The sequence below is a fragment of the Cervus canadensis genome, chromosome X, assembly GCF_019320065.1.
Source record: "Cervus canadensis isolate Bull #8, Minnesota chromosome X, ASM1932006v1, whole genome shotgun sequence".
NCBI lineage: Eukaryota > Metazoa > Chordata > Mammalia > Artiodactyla > Cervidae > Cervus > Cervus canadensis.
In genome coordinates this window covers 93,383,294-93,402,518 of record NC_057419.1, presented here as the reverse complement: position 1 = coordinate 93,402,518, position 19,225 = coordinate 93,383,294, and the positions used below count along the sequence as shown (strand labels likewise).

Below are 19,225 nucleotides of genomic sequence, written 5' to 3'. Positions count from 1 at the left end.
ACATAGCATGCCACTCTGCCTCTCAAGTCTACCCCAGGCCTGTTCTAAGAACTGGTAATCTTCTTCATGATTAGATTCAGTCTTAATACTTTTGGCAAGAACATCACACCAGTGACATCATGCCTTCTCAGGGCATCACCCTAGGAGGATCAAGATGGCAGTTTGTCTCATTGTTGGTAATGTTGATCCAATCATTTGGTTAAGGTGATGGCTGCCAGATTTGGGCCAATAAAAAGGTACCTTTCTCTCTGAGCAATCAAAAAGTAATGGGGTGATCATTAGAGATCCTGTGAATATCTTACTCCCCAGCAACCTTCCATCAATTGATTTCAGCATTCAGTGGTGATCCTTGCTTGGAACAACTTATTAACATGCTACTTGCAAATTGGTAAAATGTTTTTACATTTTATTTTTTAATTAGAATAAGTTGCTTTACAATGTTGTGTTGGTTTCTGTCATACAACAATGTGAATCAGCCATAATTTTATACATATATATAGCCTCCCTCTTAAGCCTTCCCCCAACCCCATCCCACAGCGGGCTACAATTCTTGGGGTTGCAAAAGAGTTGGACACAGCTTAGTGACTAAACAAAAATGGTGAACTTTTAATTTTAGCTTTCATTTTTACTTCTTTACTTGGCATTCCTCTGTAATCTTTTCTTCAGTAATTCTATGGATGTAGGGATTCTTGTTCAATTCATTACAATCCACTACAATTATCTTTTGTGAGGCTCAAAATGTCCCAAATTTGGCCAGTAGAGGCTCTTCAAATTGGTTCCTGTGTCCTTTTAACATGTTCTAAATTAGTTTTTGAGTACTTTGTTAGTTTCATCCTAAGAAAAATGTCCCAGGCTCACCTTGTACTACCTACCTCTGCCCCAGATTCCTGAATAGGATATTTTCCCAAGGACCCCTGGTTCGTTTTATGGGCAATGGTGTGTAGAAAGTAAAATCTGAGTAGTACAAGTGCTTATTGCTATTGGGGTATTGATCCATGATGCCCCAAAGGAAAAAAACCAAACCAGAATCAGATCCAGCCTTTACCCCTTTATTCCACTAGAAATATGATACAAAGCATAGACATGACTTTTAAGTTTGTAGCACCCACATTAAAAAAGTAAAAAGAGGCAATTCCCTGCTGGTCCAGTGGTTTGGACTCTGTGCTTCCAGTGCAGGGAGCCTGGGTTCAGTCCCTGGTCGGAGAACGAGGATTCTGTGACCCTCGCAGAGCAACGAAAAAAATAAAATGCTCAGATTGAGCAATGGAGGAGGAGGTGGGGGAGGAGGATTATAACCCTAGAATGCCACCCGCAGCAAAACTAGCATTTGTGAGTGAGGGGAAAATAGCAACGATAGCATGGGAGTTGGGCGGAGTTGTTTGAAGGGGAGCTGCCTTCATGGAGCGCATGTTCTCTGGGTGGGGGAACAGATACCTAAGTTGACACAGAATATATCAACTATGCCAAGTGTTATGCAGAAAGACAAAGCCCAGGGAGTAGTACCTGGTGGCTCAATGGCAAAGAATCCACCTGCCAATGTAGGAGATACAGGTTCGATCCCTAGTTGGGGGAATATCCCACATGCCTGTGGAGCAACTAAGCCTGTGGGCCTCAACTACTGAGTCTGCGCTCTAGAGCCCTGGGAACTGCAACTACTGAAGCCTGCACCCTAGAACCCCTGTTCCACAGTCCAGTGCAATGAGAAGCATGTGCACCACAATGAGGAGTAACTCCTGCTCACCAAAACTAGAGAAAAGCCCGAGCAGCAGTGAAGACCCAGCACAGCCATAAATAAATAAATAAATAACCACACAAACAAATAAGAAAAAAAAAACACAAAGCCCAGCAATTTCACTTTTAGATATATACTCTGGAGTAGCAGTCGGCATTCTACAGCCTGTGGACCTTTTGTCAATAAAGTTTTATTGGTACGCAGCTGCCACCACTCATTTATGTATTGGCCATGGTTGCTTTTGAACTATCTGTGCAGAGTGCAGTAGTAGTGACATAGATAACAGTTATTGATTCTCACTAGTAACAATAGGTGTGTGTGTTAAATTCTTTGTTTTGTGTGTGTGTTAAATTCTTTCGTATAACTTCACAATTTTTCAAAAAAATTTTTTTCTTTTGGAAACAACAATTTGGCTGGCCTCTGAGCAGGGGAAGTCTGGTGGTTTCCCTTCAAGGGGCCTGGGGCAACTGGTAAGGCTAAATGGTCTGTTACCTGTTGGCTGCAAAGGTCACCCAGGAAAAACTGCACGCGAGGATTGTCAAACCCTTGCCGAATGTCAAATACATTGACAGCATAGCCTCTTGCTAGTAACTGCTCCACCATGTGCTGACCCAGGAACCCAGAGCCTCCAATCACCGTGCACCTCTTGGCCTGCAGAAAGAGAGAGATGGCAGGGGGTAAGGATATGCTGAGAATTGGAAGCTCTAAGAGCCCGGATTCACACATCATGAGCCACTGAAATAGCAGGTCCATCTCTTAGTTTGAAACTTTTATTGAGTCAAGTTGGAAGTTTCAAATAATTCTGGTGTTTTATCGCCCATGGCAACCTTCTCTCCTGGGATTAGTAAGGAGGGAAGAGATAGCAAATGATACTGAGGCAGACTTTGGTCACACTGGATGACCTGAGGAAAGTTCCCTGGCTGTCCAGTGGTTAGGACTTGATACTTTCGCTGTGGTGGCCTGAGTTCAATCCCTGATCAGGAAACTAGGATTTTACAAGCTGCATGGTGTGCCCACCCCCCTACCCCCACCAAAGTGATACCTTCTTGCTCCCGATAGCTGATCCCTGGGCACCTTTAAAGCATAAAACAAACCACACACACACCCCAAAAAAATCCAAACATGCCATTCACTCAATTGACAGTGTGCACTTAGAACATTAGAAAAAAGAAAGTAGAGTTTCCATACTTGCAGGGGCTCTCCAACCACTACAGGGCTGGGCTCTGTGGCTTTGGGCTCATCACCTAAACCCTTCTCCCTTTAGCACATCCATCTAAGACTGTGCTGTTGCCTGATGGGATCTCCTGGTGGGGATATAGGGAGGATCAGTGAGCTGTTCATCAGCCAGGCCCAGGGCTTTGCTTTCCCTTCTCTGAGCTCTAAGGAAGTTGACATATTAGGTGAGAGCTATGATGCTTGCATTTCAGCTCTGCAACAAAGGTACATCATGCAAAATGCCTTCAGACTGTGGTGTTGGAGAAGACTCCTGAGAGTCCCTTGGACAGCAAGGAGATCCAACCAGTCAATCCTAAAGGAAATCAGTCCTGAATATTCATTGGAAGGACTGATGCTGAAGTTGAAACTCCAATACTTTGGCCACCTGATGCGAAGAACTGACTCACTGGAAATGACCCCGGTGCTGGGAAAAATTGAAGGCGGGAGGAGAACAGGACGACAGAGGATGAGATGGCTGGATGGCATCAGTGACTCAGTGCACATGAGTTTGAGCAAACTCCGGGTGATAGTGAAGGACAGGGAAGCCTAGCGTGCTGCAGTCCATGGGGTCACAAAGAGTCAGGCATGACCAAGCGACTGAACAACAACAACCCATGTACTCTTCTGGCTAAATTCCAACTCTGTTGACTGGGGATAATGGAAGGACAGAGCACCACATGCAGGACTTAAATATTCTGACTCCAGGGAGCTGATGCAAAACTGTAGCTGGTGCATGCTGATGAAGCTGGCTACAAGGGGCCCTGGAGGAGGACTTGTTATACCTCTCCTACCTGGGGTCTTTCTAAAACCATATCTGGGCTTCCTTAAGACGACAAACTCCAATTTTTCTCTGAACTTATGTATAGTAAATCAAAGTTGGGGACAGAAAATAGAGATTTTAAAGAAATTCTGCTGATTAAAAAACCAACCAACCAACCTGCTATGTATTCCTTAAATACCTATATAATTGAGACATTCAGGAGACTGTAGGGGAGCCAGAGCCTCTTCTATAGATCTGCCCCTCTCAACCTGGCATCCCACCTGCAATGGAGATGGCTCTGAAGCTTCAGCATCATTTGTTCAGGCATTCATAATCTCCTGACAGAGACAGCCTCACTATGTTACCCTCCCCACCAAAGTATCTTTTAAGCCCACTGTCGTCTATGCTTAGATGACTGCCATATATCAGCATGCTACATTATTCACACCTTTACTAAAATTTCTAACACATGCCCAAAGCATAGGCAAATGAAATCCACAAATCCCACTCGATCTCCCTTTTGGCAATTCCTTCTTTTCCTGCTTTCCCCAAGTCAGCTGCACAGGCTTTTTAGAATAACTCCAAAGGAGTTCAGAGTCTCTTGTTTATAGTATTTGGAGTCAAAAGTTACAAACTGCTTCAAAAGTTTGACAGTCTAATTTAAGAAAAATAAAATAACCTTGCTATCATATCTAGTGCAATTTCTTTTTTATTGATTTATTTTTTAAAAACATTTATTGGAGTACAGTTGCTTTATAATGCTGTGTTTGTTCAGTACAATTTCATTTCATGATTTTAAAGTAATCCTCTCTTTGACAGAGTGATGTGGGTTCTTATATTGAAATGTTGCACCCATATTGCCTGGAAAGCATGGGTAAGCAGGTATGCCAGAGAGAGTTTTATAATGATGAGAACAGAGCTGGCATTTACCCCAGAGAAGTCAGACTGTGATGGGGCCACGATCCTCAGTTATAGGTTTTATGTGAAATCATCACTTACTTTTCATGGCCATGAAAGATGATGTGGTTCAAGTGGGTCCAACAGACAAGAAGGAATATGTACTAATAAATAAGAATGAAATTCCAAATTGGAAACAGGTAGTGAGACTCAAGAATGGGTTATTGTGGGGAGTTATACAATCAACACCTTGGAGACAGTTTTAAGAATAGGGAAGAAAGCCATCTAGAAAAAATATTTCATTGCAAAATGATCTGGCGATAACAGAATATTGTAGGTCCCTGGGTTTCTTCCAATCTTTTCTGTTTTCCCTTTTCATTAGCAGTGGGCCCTTTTCTCAGAGAAGTCTTACACAGAATGTATGTGTAAGTTAGGAAAAAACTGTTTTTTTATTATAGTAGTTTAAATGTGTAACTTTTACTTCCTATAAAGTCAATTGATGAGAAAAAACCACCATCCTAATCCAGACTGTTTTTAGTTGCTGAGTATCAGTAAAACCGTGATGCATACAAATGAACTACAGATGGCAAGGACCTCTGGTGGTTTGTCTGAGCACTAGAATCTCAGATTAATTCTCAATTACAGAGGCACAGAGAAGGCCTTACTCTGAGCTGTACACTAAAACCACTGTGATTTGGTGACCTGTGGCAACCTCTTGGGAAGCTTCGATTAAGTAACATCTGATATGAACACATTTTGCCTCAGTGTGATTTCATGTCTGAAGTGTTAGTTCATTGAAAGCGTAATGAACCCTCCCTTCACAGATCTTTGTAAAGCATCTCCAGGAGGCCTGACAATTCCTTCAAGTCCCTTCTGACACTGGCGAGTTTAGAGTTTAGGTGGCCTTGCTAGTGCCCTTCTGGCCCTGGGAAGACTTCTGCGATTATACCCAGAAGCACAGTCTAACCTGCTGGAGGCCACATGAGGGCACCTAGGTGACAGGCAGTAGTTACTGACATGTGTGTCAGTGAGCTGCCTGGAACATATACCTCAGGGATCCCATGACTGCAACTGGGTGTGTGAGCCCAGGGCAGACCAGTGAAGGAAACCCCATTCCTCACCACAAGCTGGGCCCAGCCCAACCTGCAGAATTGTGAACAAAGAAACGGGTGTTGTTTTAAACTGCTAAGTTCTGATAGGGTTTGTTACAGAGCAGTAATTGAAGAATTAAATAATGACATATCTTCTATAAAGAAACAATTACTCAACACTAATTAATTTAATATGGGTAACCCAGAGCTATGTTTCAATGGCGTGCTGTTATGTATGTGCCAGACTTTCCCCTTATCTGGTTTTGGTTAACCTTTTTTATGTCAGTACTCACTTTTGGAATGTCTTCTGTCAAACATGTCCTTGTTGGCTCACCAGCTGCTTGTTCCATTTTCATTCCAAATGCGGCCCTTTCTGCAATCAACGTTTGTCTCCTTAAAAACATGTTTAGAGGCAGACATTTATGATATATAAATTGAAATATATTTTAGCTGTTAGTGTGTTGTGTGGATAACATCCCTCCCACCCCTGAGTTTTCACAGAGTACTCAACTGTAGCTGCAGCTGCTGGAAGAAGCACTCTGTGAACATTCCTGGGATGCAGACTGTCCTCTGAGATGGGCCTGGGTGGGCCCATAACTCACTACCATATACTTGGACTAGAGGCAGAATGGGAAGCCTCTTAAATAACCCCATTCATCAGTTACAATGAAAAGACGATCTCTGGCATCACAGTTTTTCCCACGGCACTCATGCACTTCAATTACTCTCTATTTCTCTAGTGTCGATCAGTAGAGAAATGCACAAAATGGAGGCCCAGATTCCAGTCCCGGCACTGCCAGAAAGTGTATCAATCTGCTCAAGCCATTTCTCATTGCTGCAGCTCAATGAAACAGACTCATTGCTCATCCCCATGATGCCAGGGCATGGGATGCTAGGAGGAGGAAGAATAAGAGGAGATGGAGCTCTCCTCCTTGATGGAATTAAAGCCACCCTGACCATATATAGAACTTAGAGTGTCTTGGGTCATCAGAAACCCCCTGGGAAGTGGGAACTTCAGACTGGGAAGTGGTCAGAGTATGGTGGTGACCCTCCAGTTACAAAATAAGCTAAGGACTTGAATAGACAGCTCTCCAAAGAAGACACATAGATGGCCAACAGGTACATGAAAAAAATGCTCCATGGCGTTAATCATCAGGGAAACGTAAATCAAAACTACAACGAGATACCACTTCACCACTGTCAGGATGGCTATTATCAAAAAGTCAAAAGATAAGTGTTGGCATGGATGTGGAGAAATTGGAACTTCTGTACACTGAATGCAAAAACAATGCAGCTGCTGTGGAAAACATTATGGAGATTCCTCAAAAAATTAAAATAGAACTACCGAAGTACATATGATCTAGCAACTCCAAGTCTGGGTATATATTCAAAAGAACCGAAGCTAGAATCTTGAAGAGATATGAGTACTCCTAAATTCTTTGCAAAAACATCTATTTCTGCTTTATTGACTACGCCAAAGCCTTTGACTGTGTGGATCACAATAAACTGTGGAAAATTCTGAAGGAGATGGGAATACCAGACCACCTGACCTGCCTCTTGAGAAACCTGTATGCAGGTCAGGAAGCAACAGTTAGAACTGGACATGGAACAACAGAGTGGTTCCAAATAGGAAAAGGAGTATGTCAAGGCTGTATATTGTCACCCTGCTTATTTAACTTATATGCAGAGTACATCATGAGAAACGCTGGCTGGAAGAAGCACAAGCTGGAATCAAGATTGCCAGGAGAAATATCAATAACCTCAGATATGCAGATGACACCACCCTTATGGCAGAAAGTGAAGAGGAACTAAAGAGCCTCTTGATGAAAGTGAAAGAGGAGAGTGAAAAAAGTGGCTTAAAGCTTAACATTCAGAAAACTAAGATCATGGCATCTGGTCCCATCAACCTCATGGAAATACATGGGAGACAGTGGAAACAGTGTCAGACTTTATTTTCTGGGCTCCAAAATCACTGTGGATGGTGACTGCAGCCATGAAATTAAAAGACGCTTACTCCTTGGAAGGAAAGTTATGACCAACCTAGATATCATATTAAAAAGCAGAGACATTAATTTGCCAACAAAGGTCCATCTGGTCAAGGCTATGGTTTTTCCAGTGGTCATGTATGGATGTGAGAGTTGGACTGTGAAGAAAGCTGAGCACTGAAGAATTGATGCTTTTGAACTGTGGTGCTGGAGAAGACTCTTGAGAGTCCCTTGGACTGCAGGGAGATCCAACCAGTCCATCCTAAAGGAGATCAGTCCTGGGTGTTCATTGGATGGACTGATGCTGAAGCTGAAATTCCAATACTTTGGCCACCTCATGCGAAGAGCTGAGTCAATGGAAAAGACCCTGATGCTGGGAGGGACTGGGGGCAGGAGGAGAAGGAGATGACAGAGGATGAGATGGCTGGATGGCATCACTGACTAGATGGGCATGGGTTTGAGCAGACTCCGGGAGTTTGTGATGGACAGGGAGGCCTGGCGTGCTGTGATTCATGGGGTCGCAAAGTCAGACACAACTGAGCGACTGAACAGAACAGAACTGAACTGAAACTCTTTGCAGCACTATTCACAATAGCCAAGATGGAAACAATCTAAGCGTTCATTGATGGATGAATGGATAAAGAAAATGTGGTATATAAATACAACAGAATATTATGAAGCCTTAACAAAGGAGGAAATTCCACAATATGAGACGCAGATGAACTTTGAGAACATTATACCAAGTGAAATAAGCCAGTCACAGAAAGACAAATACTGTGCGATTCCACTCATATTAAGTATCTAAAGTAGTCAAACTCACAGAATCAAAGAGTAGAATGGTGGTTGCCAGGGGCTGGGGGAGGGGAAGAGGAGGAGCTACTGATCAGTGGGTAGAAAGTTTCAGTAAACAAGATGAGTAACCTCTAGAAGTCTGCTGTACATTGTACCTACAATCAACAATCTATTGTACATTCAAACATTTGTTAATATGGTAGATCTCATCTTACCTGTTCTTGGAAGTGAAAGTCACTCAGTTGTGTCTGACTCTTTGCGACCCCATGGACTATACAGTCCGTGGAACTCTTCAGGCCAAAATACTGGAGTGGGTAGCCTTTCCCTTCTCCAGGGGGTCTTCCCAACCCAGGGATTGAACCCTGGTCTCCTGCATTGCAAGTAGATTCTTTACCAGCGAAGCCACAAGGGAAGCCCAAGAATACTGGAGTGGGTAGCCTATCCCTTCTCCAGTGGATCTTCCCGACCTAGGAGTCAAACCAGGGTATCCTGCATTGCGGGCAGATTCTTTACCAACTGAACTATCAAGGAAGCCCTGTTCTTACAACAATAAAATAACAAAAAAGAGACATTATGATATAGGCTACAACACGGATAAACTTATGCTAAGTGAAATAAGAACTTTGGACACATTATACTAAGTGAAAGAAGCCTGACACAAAAGGACAAATACAAGAGGAGTCTACTTGCATGATGTCCCTAGAGTAGTCAAATTCTTAGACACAGAAAGTACAGCGGTGGGTGCCAGGGCCTGGAAGGAGGCAGGGAATTGGGAAGTGATGCTAAGTCAGTATAGAGTTTCAGTTCTACAAGATGAAAAGAAGTCTGGAGATGAATGGCTGGGATGGTTGCATGACAATGTGAACCTACTTAATGCCACTGAACTGTACACTCAAAAATGTTTAAAATGGCAAATTTTCAGTTCTATTTTATTATAAATATACTCACAAGAATACTGTGAATGGAAAAATAAGGCCCTAAAGGGCAACATTCTAGGAGTTGGGATTGTTACAGATCACACAGCAGAAGCCTCAAGTCTTTTTCCTTTAAAATTTCAGGTCTCTGAATTAAAACCATCCTTTAAAATTGCAGATCTCAGAATTAAAACAAGTATGCATGCCTTTATTCCTCTAGACACACTGGGACAAGGTCTTAGGCTAAAAGGCATCTAGGAAAGGAGACTCACCTTTTAAGAGTGAAACCCAAGCACGTGGCTCTACTTCTGGGATTAAATACAGAGAGAAGGGAGTGAGCCCATGGCTGCCTTCCTGCTGGGGCCAGTCCCCAGCCACCAAGTCCTGGAGACAAAAGGACAGGAGAGTCTGTCCATTTCCAACCAGGAAGAGAGAGAGACAAGTGCTCTCTCCTTCACAAACATGAGAGACCAGGCTCTTTGTAAAGGGGAAACCCAGAAAAGCTCAGAGAAGTATGCTGGGGTAGTCAAGGCCTGACCTGCTCCTGTGCTTGGTCAGTGCAGGAGGCTCCAATGTGGCTGCCACAGACTCGATTCCGTCCTCTGTGGCAAGAGGACGCCTGTCTGCACAAGAAAAAGGCCAACAGGATCAAAGGCTTCCCCCTACTTTTCCAAAGGACTCAATCAGCTCCATCTTGTCCTTTCTGTCACTCATTCATCTCTCCACTAGTCTGTTGACTTTCAGGACAGAAAGGCCCTGGCTTTGAATCTGCTGACAAAATCAGCAGCCTGTCTGAGAGCTTCAGCTTCTGCTGTTCCCTCCACCTGGATGTGCTGCTCCCTGTCCTCTCCATGGTGAGCAGCTCTGCAGCCTTCAAGGCCTCGCTCAGTTGTCACCCCTGGGAAACTTCCTCCCCCTTTCCAGGCAAGACTAGCAGCCTCCTCAGCACCTCAGCATTGGTTTCTGTTTTCATTCTAACACTGTACACAGTTTTAGGCTCCCCACTCCCCGCAGCCTCTGCCCCATGTCCATCTTGGCTTGCTGGGGGTGAGCCCCTGGAGGGCCAGCAAGAAGTCTGGAATGGAGTACTGGTGGAATTGTGCTGCAGTGGCTGGTCTGAGAGGCCTCAACCGTAGAGCAGGAATCCTTCTGCTGACCTCAGTGGCTGTAGGTACCAGCCCCAAGGATAAAAAGGGAGCTGCAACTTGTAAAAAAAATGTTGTAGAAAAGCACTCTGGTATCAGCTCACTCCTCCACCTTTACAAGGCCACTGCCAAATAGAACCTGCAGAAGGCACAGCACCAACCTTCAGGGAGCCCAGCATCTGAGGTGGGACACAGACTTAGCAGAACATTGCAGAAGTGCCTGTGAATTCAGATGAGAGTAAGCCCAGGCAGGGAGGCGATCCCTGAGTCAAGTTCTAAAGCCCTGGAGGCGTGAGTCAAAGAAGAGGTGGGTGTCTTGAGAGATATTCCAAGGCCAGGGGTGGGAAGCAAGCATGAGGCGTTGGCATGGCCAGCCTGTTCTGCGACAAGTTGTGACAAAGTGAGATTGAAGTCAGATTGGCAGCAAAGTTCAGAACGTGCAGGTGCTGTGTGTCGGGCTAAGGAGTCACCCTATGGGAGATGTGGGAGGCTTTGGAAGTTGAAACCAAGGGTGAGTATCAGATCACTCTGGCTGCAGCATGGAGAAGACTTAACACAGAGTCTGAGGCTCTGCATGTGTCATATAAGGCGAATGACAAGAGTGAATCAGAGAAAAGAATTAACAATGCCTGAAAACTGGCTAAATGTCAGAACCTTTTACAAATGAGCACAACAGTTCCTCAGCATCCATGGGGCATTGGTCCCAGGAGGCCCCGCAGACACCGAAATCCAAGGAGACTCAATGTCTCTTAGATAAAATGACACAGTATTTGCATATAACCTATGCACAATCTCTCATATAGTTCAAACAATCTCTAGATTACTCCTAATACCTAATACAATGCCAATGCTATGTAAGTAGCTGTAAATACTATATTAATGCCATATAAATTGCTGCCTATGCAGCAAATTCAATTTTTGCTTTTGAAACTTTCTGGAGTTTTTTTTTTCAGTGTTTTCAGTCCATGGATGGTTGTGAAGGAGGCAACAGAACAGGCTCCATCTTGAAAGCAGGACTCCATCTTGGGCCGGACTGTGGACTTTGAGCTATATGCCCAGTATCTATGGAAACAACATACCAACTGGAAAACCAGACCCCCCCCGGATGGAAGAGCCCCATGGTTGGTGCCTAGACTCTCCATCGCCTAAAAGAATACCCTAATTATCTGTGTAACCGAATAGAATCATAAATTCTATTATGTTTATTGGGGTATGACCACAGGGTTACTGATAATTGCCCACTGTTAACTACCTAGGCTTAAGGCATAGAAATCATGGGTTTAAGGAATAGGCATACGAATCACGGATTAACTTTGATTGTATCTTTCTTTTCCTTTGTTCAGACTAGTTTCAGAGAATTTGGGGAGGTGGGTTTGAGCACGTACACTTAGGGTATATAAGGTTTTCACAAAAACTGGTTGGGGTCCTTGGCTAAGAGGAGACTCTGCCTTGGGCCCACCAGTGTAATAAACTGCACTCCACTATCTGCATTGTCCTTCTCAGTGAGTTTGTTCCTGGAATGCATGGCTACAACAATTGAATCCATGGATATGGAACCTGCAGATATGAAGGGCTGACTGTATATTATACCACTAAGATCCAAAAAGCAAGCAGTTGGGAACACAGTACTGGTCTCACTCAACAGATAAGAAACTGAGGCTCGGAGAGGTCAAGTGACTTGCCCAAAGTCACACTGCTGGTACAAGGTCAAGGCAGAACTTGTGGTTGCTCCTACACTGCCAGGCTGTCACCCTGCAGACCCACTGGGAAACAGGCTGTGGAATGACACAAAGTTGGAAGGTCCAGCAGGGGCAAAACTGGGCAGGAGGCTCAGATGCCAGGCTGAGTCTGGACTTCAGTCTGCAGGCATGGGAAACCTCTGAGGGTTTAAGAGCATGGGGGTGGCCTGACCAGAACTGTTCAGTCAGATTAACCTGGTAAAGTGGGGTGGACTAGACAGGTGAGAAGCAGGAAACAGGGGGACCACTCATCGCTTATTCAACCAAGATTCACTGAGTACCTAGTGTGTGTCCCCTCACTGGATGGGCAGTAAAGAGCAAAAAAAACAAGTAAAATACACAGTGACAAGCAGTATGGGATTGTGGGCTTAAAAAACACTCACAACCTAAAAGTTGAGAGTTACATTTTATTTGGTGGGAATATTTAGGACTTCAAGCCTCGGGACAGCACCTCAAGTAACTCTGAGAGAACCGGTCCTAGAAGGTGAGAAGGGTAGCCAGGTTATATAAAAGTTCTGCAACAAAGGGCAGGTAGTCTGAATATCAAAAGATTATTGTTAATTAAAGAAAACTAGACAACTCAAGGAATTTAGCGCTTTTCTGTGTATGGGAATATGCAAGACATGAAAGAATCTGGGCTCACTGAAATCATTCTTTCGATTTGCATCTCAGCATATCTGGGGCTGGTTTCCTGTTTCCTCAAGGCTCACCATAGGGTGGCTGCAGTCTGATGGCTGCTAGAAGGCAGGTATTCTTTCTTTCCTAAATTCCCTCAGGGCTCACCAACCCATGACATCATTTGTTTATTGATATGGCAGGAAATATTTCATTTTTTCAGGATAAAAGTAGAGCAAGGTGCGGAGTTTGGGTGTCCTGGGGGCTGCAATGCTAAACAGGGTGCTCAGTGGGGGTTCACTGGGAAAGGTGATAGTATAGCAAAGACCTACAGGAGGAAAAGAAGTGGAGGAAGCATGCAGAAGGGGCAGCTGGAGCAAACTTTTGAAGACAGGAGTAAGTCTGTACATTTGAATCCATTCAGGGGCTGAAGGGAGCCAGGGGAGAGGAAGCCCTTCGGGAAGGGCCTTTCAGATCATGATCAGAACACTGCCCTGCACTCACAGGGTGGTTGCTGCTGAAGGCCTTAAGTGGGAGAGGAGCAGCAGAGGTGGAAAGATGGATAGAACTTGAAGGCCGGTAAATGGGAAAGGGGCAGGAAAAGAGTCAAATATGACCGAAAGGTTGTGAACCTGGTTTATGCTCGAATAGGGTAAAGGGCAGAAGGTCAGAGAACACTTTCGTTTAAAAAATGTCAATAAACCTCAGGCTTTTTTTCAGCCTGAGAAACGTCTGCTCTGGTTCGCTGTCTCCCTAAATACTGTGCCAACGCCCAGTGGGGAAGCAGGTAAGTGCTGAGAGATCTGCCCCCTCACGCGCACTCATGCTTCCTTCACTCCCTTCAAAGTCCGTTCTCAAGCCCCCAGGTCACCTTCCCGGGCTGCTTTTAGTCAGGTAAGAACTAAAGTGATCCTGTCTTGGAACCTACTCTGGGGGTGGGGAGTGCTCTTGAACGCACACGCTCAAAGAAAGAGCCTCGGCTGGATTAGGCTTCTAAGTCCCAGACGTTCGAACCTCTGAGACAAGGTTCAGCACGTCCCTTCCCTTTTTTGGATCTCAGATGCCCCGTGGGTATAGCGTCTGCTCCAACACGAAAGCTTAGGTCTTCTCTGGCCCCTCGGACCCTAATTCAAGCCTCAGGTCAGACCAGGAAGTCCCCGTCCCGGATCGTCCCACCCAACCCCTTGCCTTCTAGTCCTGTCGCGGACACAAGGGTGAGGTCGCAAGCCTTACCGGTCCGTAGGCGCCCCGCTGGTTGGCCCCAGTGTGTCCACAGCCTGCACCCTTAGAGCTCGAGCTGCCGGTAGCCACCTTTTTCTCCCCGCCCGCGTGAGCCGAGGATCTGCCGAGGCTCCTCCACCAAGCGGATTGGCTTGGTTTGGTGCTGGCTCCGCTAATCTGCGCTCGCGGCGTGATCCTGCCCAATGAGGCCGGGCCGCGAGGGTACCGCCCCCCGCCCTGTGCCGGATGTTCGTCGGGTTAGCCCCACCTACCCCAGCCCTGGGCCAATGGGGAGCGGCGGCTAGTGGTCCGCCAATGGGGAACGAGGCCACGCGCGCGGGGCGGTGGGAACGGCGCCGAGTCGGTGTGTAAGTCTGTTGCCGTAACAACGGGAAGTGGAGTCCGTCCGGGATGGTGAGTGCTTGCCTCGGTTTCGAGCCCCGCATTCAGAGGCTGTGCCCTTCTCAGGCCTTGCAGGGCCCCGCCGCCTTTCCTGCGCTGTTCTCGGCTTCTCTGAGAGCTTTCGCCAAAGGGTAGGGTAGAGACGCCTGCCGTCCTGCTAGGCCTGTGATTCGCCACCACCTCCCCTTCAGCCACAACCGCCCCCCCCCCCCTTCGGGTTCCCCTGGCCTTCTCCAGCCCCTTCGGAGACCGTCCCTGGGCAAAAAAGACTCAGATTCTCCGGAGGCCGCGACCAGTCTCAGACTGTGGCCTCCTGGCCGCCTCTACCAAAAGTTTCCACACGGAGATGGTGGGGGGGAGTTTATTATGTTTGGTTGTTAATGTGTATTTAAAATGTTAAAAATAGGGACTTAGGGAAACGCGTTGAGCTTCTTGGAGAAGGCTCAGGTGTACTAAGAGAACTGAATTTTATTACTCTATATTGACAGAATATACACCTTACCTTAGTAATATTTGGCCAAATCTAGAAGTAATCAGAAAATCGGAGAAATTAGAGCAAAGCGGATCAGCGTTCTAGGACCTTTTTATAATTAAGGATCCCCAAGTTGGGAGAACTGATTATCCTTACAGTTGTCCCCAGTCAGCTCCTTGGCTAGCTCTCTTTGGGGATGATTTTCAATAAGAAAGGTCCAAAAGAACAAGGGATCTCCTTGCTTGTACAAACAATAGTAAAGAAGAAGGAGGGACAGACTGTGCATAGAAAGATTTATTGCTCTTTCCAGCAAACCCTGATAGCTCTCCTGTTAAGCAAAGTTTTGAAATACGTTGGTATAAACTATTTTAAATAGATGTGGTTGTAACTGTTTTTTTTTTAAATAAAATGTGACTCTATTACATAATATTTTGCTTCTGTGTTTGTAACTTATAAAGGCCTCTAACTTTAAGAAGGCAAACATGGCATCAACTACCCAGCGAAAAAGGATGAGTCCTAAACCTGAGCTTACCGAAGAGCAGAAACAGGAAATTCGAGAAGCCTTTGATCTCTTTGATGCTGATGGAACTGGGACAATTGATGTTAAGGAACTTAAGGCAAGCTCTGTATATTCCTGCTCTGCTGCCTCTAATTTCCTCTGCCTCTTTGTCTTCTGTTCTGTGTTTTCCTGTCTTTATTTACCTCAAGAATTATTAAATAAAATTAAATGCACATATCAATTTGCTTGATGTTATAGTGATTCCTATTCATTTTAACAGGATTGTAGCAGAGGCTGGCTTAATGCTGTCAGCACTGTCATTGGTTCCTCCTGGGTTTAGATGTGCATGTTAAGATGATCCTATTTTCATTGTAGGTGGCAATGAGGGCGCTGGGCTTTGAACCGAAGAAAGAAGAGATCAAGAAAATGATAAGTGAAATCGATAAGGAAGGGACAGGAAAAATGAACTTTAGTGACTTTTTGACTGTAATGACCCAGAAAATGGTAAGTTAGCTAAAATGATCAGCATTATTTTCCACCAATAATGGTGGGCAAATTTGAATCTAGATATGAAAATGTCTTCACTGACAAAAAGTTAATGCAGACTGGAGAGTTCAGCTGATAAAAGAGAGTATCTGTGACTGAGAACTAGTATGTTTAGGTTCTACTTGACTTTTTTCAAGGCCACAAAGTCAAAGTCATTTTACCCTCTGAAAAGAAGTAAAAGTGTGATCTTTGTGACCCAGTACCTGTAGTCATGGAGGCTGTCACCAAGACCATGTGACATCCAGACAGGGCAGAGGGGACGGGCTGTCACTTTTTTTGCTCTTTCTCCAACCAGTATGTCAGTGTGATAAGCACAAGCAGTAAAACCTTTAATAGTACCAGTAATATTACAGTGTCTCGCATTTTGACAAGGCAAAGTCCCTGTACTTTAAAGTTTGAAATTCTTTCCTCTCCCATTTGTTAGTATTCTGGATAGCCTCAGCCTGAGGCTGTGTTTTTTACTGCAGTGAGGATTTGGTCTTTCACCACTTCCAAGGTTGAATTCACCCATTCTCTAGTCTCCAAATGGTCCAGAGAGGTGCTAAGATGTCAGCGCACCTGTCACCCTCAGTCCCCTAAGTGTCCCACATAGGAAAGGTGTTCCCTTTGGTCCATTTCTCTTTGGCCTCCTGGCTCTTCCTTAGTTTGGCTCATCTACATTCTACTGGCCTGTGGAAAAGTAGCTCCATCAGTGTGTTAGATGAGCCTCCCAATGCACAGGCCTGTTCCCCCTCTAATAATCCTGTTGCTTTGAAATCATCTAATTACATTTATATTTTTCTTCAGGGACTGATTTAAGCGTCCAGGAAGCTTAACATTCTGTAACAACATAGTAAAGCTGTCCTGCATTCAGAGTTGGTTCCCAGATTGCTCTTATTAGGGGCTCTCACTATCTTTAGCTACCTTTCAGGAATATTTGAAGTTGGAGCTCTTGGAGATTTTACTCTTTTCCTCTGTTAGAGTACTGGGGATACCAGTAACACTTTCTGATCTCATAACAAGTGAAATAGCCTTTTCTTTCCTTCCTTCCCCTCCATCCCCACCAAGAAGATCCCTCTTCTAGCAGCTTAAACAGTATATTTCCCCTAAGTCTAACTTCACCTTCTGTTCCCATAATTTAAAAACAAATCTACTTTCTCTTTGGTTTGTACAGAAAATGTTCTAAATGCAAACCTTTATATTTCCTTTTTAGCCTCTGGGTTTGTAGTAATTTCATTATTTATCTTCTTTTTCTGCCCTGGTTACTGTGTGATCTTCTGTGACCCAGCACCTGTAGTCATGGAAGCTGTCACCAAGATCCATGTGGCATCCGGGCAGGGCAGAGGGGATTGGCAGTGGTGGGGCTGTGGGACACAAGTCAGTATGAATCACAAGTGTCTCCCTGTTGTCATGTGTTTTATGTTCTGCTTGTTAAGTCTGAGAAGGATACCAAAGAAGAAATCCTGAAAGCCTTCAAGCTCTTTGATGATGATGAGACTGGGAAGATATCATTCAAAAACCTCAAACGTGTGGCCAAGGAGTTGGGTGAGAACCTCTCTGACGAGGAGTTGCAGGTTTGTGATGCTCAGCCTGGAGCCCCGTGTGACTTTTTTGAGTTCCATTTTCTCTGGTTACATTTGAAGAAAAACGAATGTTCTCTTGTCACTCTGCTGACTACTTAATTTCTCTTTTCCTAGTGAGACAAACCAATGGACACTGCCCCCAGAAAAATATACCTGTGGATAGATTTAGGTTTTAGGAATCTCCCTAGTCAGAGCAGCTTTTGAGCTGCTTTCTAGGTGATACACATGTGGCAAAGTATGACTTGGTTTTCAAATGACTTTTCAGGAACCAAGCTTATTATAAAAGTCAGCCCATTTGCAGCAGGTGGACCACATTGTCTATTTGTGCATCATTATGAAAGCTGATTACTTAGTCACACTTTCGTTCCATTTATGAATTGCTCTAAGTGGAATCCTTCTTGTCCTGCAGGAAATGATTGATGAAGCTGATCGAGATGGAGATGGAGAAGTCAATGAGCAGGAGTTCCTGCGCATCATGAAGAAGACGAGCCTTTATTAAGATCAGTCTCAGCTTTTCTACCATGAGCACAGGGAACTCAGTTTAGTGCCTGCCGTTGTGTGAAGCCTGGTTTTTGAAAATGTAAATTATTTTCCCCACTGACATCTCGGTATAACTTTAGTAAGAACTCTAAATCTATTTTCAATTTTTGAAAGTGTTCTTTGAAATTGAGGTTCTTTGTAAGGTGACCGGGTGACTGCTTTAATTCCCCAGGGCAGAACAAAAGCATGTTAGAATGGAGAAAAGAATCTTTGAGCTTTTGCCCACCTGCCATTCTGCCTTGTATCGCTTAACTCTTGTCCTGCATTCCCACATTTATGCCACCGCCAAACAACTTCTTGTCAAGCACACGTTGTACCCATGTCACCACAAGCAGGGAGCATCTCTTCAATGGTTCCAATGTTAATTGACACCTGAGTGCAGCTTTCTCTTTTATAAAACCCAGTGAACTCTTACTTGCATTTGGATGTGTGTGTGTGTATGTATGAGCTATTTGTTTTATCTTCAAATAAAGCCTTTCTTATTTGAGCTCTTATTCTCTAAGGATGAGTTCTTTAGCCTTGACTATGAATTCAGCTTCTAAATCATTTTGTTGAAGGCAACCTGGTAGATCCCAAACTCCTTGCCAGCCCAAGAACAGAAAACAAAATAACACTTTCCTACTGACATGAATTGGTTTTTGCCTTGGGAACCTGTCAGTTTGTGAAATTAGTTGATCATTTTGCATCAGCCTAAATGATGCCCTAAACATAGTTTTGGCAAAGTGTACAGCTGGAAAAGGGTCTTACTGGTAATTTGTGTTTGGGACAAATTGGTGAGAGTCAGGTGATTATGACAGTAGGTAGAGCTTAGTCAACCTCTTGTCAGTTGATTTGCTGGTGGTGTCTCAGAATCACAGTGTGGGTTGGGTCCAGTGACCTTGTCCAGCTCCCTCTTGGCCCTATTGGGATGAACTACAAGAGAAATCCTGGCAGATGCCATTAAAGTCTCTGCCCCAGACTGAAGGTGGGGAGCAAGAAGCGATGAGGAGGAGTGAAAAATGACCAACATTCACCTGCACGTGGGTTTCAGACTTCTGGTAGGGCATCCTAATCCTGGAGAGGGTTGCCTGATTTAGCCAATAAAAAAAGGACACCTAG

At 44.6% G+C, this 19,225-nt stretch overlaps 2 protein-coding genes across 3 annotated transcripts in view; one reads left to right on the top strand and one right to left on the bottom strand.

Annotated features, from left to right (window-relative positions):
• The window catches only part of NSDHL (NAD(P) dependent steroid dehydrogenase-like), a 32,561-nt gene extending 18,277 nt beyond the window's left edge, over positions 1-14,284 (bottom strand). The window contains exons 1-3 of the mRNA XM_043459158.1: positions 14,119-14,284; positions 5,989-6,088; positions 2,225-2,383 (exon numbers count right to left, since the gene is read on the bottom strand). Coding sequence (XP_043315093.1) covers positions 2,225-2,383; positions 5,989-6,051 — 222 coding nt within the window. The 5' untranslated portion in view covers positions 6,052-6,088; positions 14,119-14,284. The remainder of the gene's footprint in view (positions 1-2,224; positions 2,384-5,988; positions 6,089-14,118) is intronic.
• Positions 14,285-14,400: 116 nt separating this feature from the next.
• Positions 14,401-18,614, top strand: CETN2 (centrin 2). Of its 2 annotated transcripts, none has more exons than XM_043459597.1 (5): positions 14,401-14,520; positions 15,439-15,597; positions 15,855-15,983; positions 17,441-17,578; positions 17,997-18,614. In XM_043459597.1, the coding sequence occupies exons 1-5, from the start codon at positions 14,518-14,520 to the stop codon at positions 18,084-18,086; spliced, it is 519 nt and encodes a 172-aa protein (XP_043315532.1). In that variant the 5' UTR covers positions 14,401-14,517; the 3' UTR covers positions 18,087-18,614. The 2 variants fall into 2 exon arrangements, with proteins under 2 accessions (XP_043315532.1, XP_043315533.1); XM_043459598.1 differs by having other exon boundaries at positions 14,520-14,639.
• Positions 18,615-19,225: the final 611 nt, after the last annotated feature.

What these genes read in the sequence shown, in the direction of transcription:
- CETN2 (XM_043459597.1), top strand. An exon ending in CTGTAATGACCCAGAAAATG is followed by an intron (nt 15,984 to 17,440) that starts GTAAGTTAGCTA and finishes CTGCTTGTTAAG; the next exon opens with TCTGAGAAGGATACCAAAGA. An exon ending in TCTCTGACGAGGAGTTGCAG is followed by an intron (nt 17,579 to 17,996) that starts GTTTGTGATGCT and finishes CTTGTCCTGCAG; the next exon opens with GAAATGATTGATGAAGCTGA.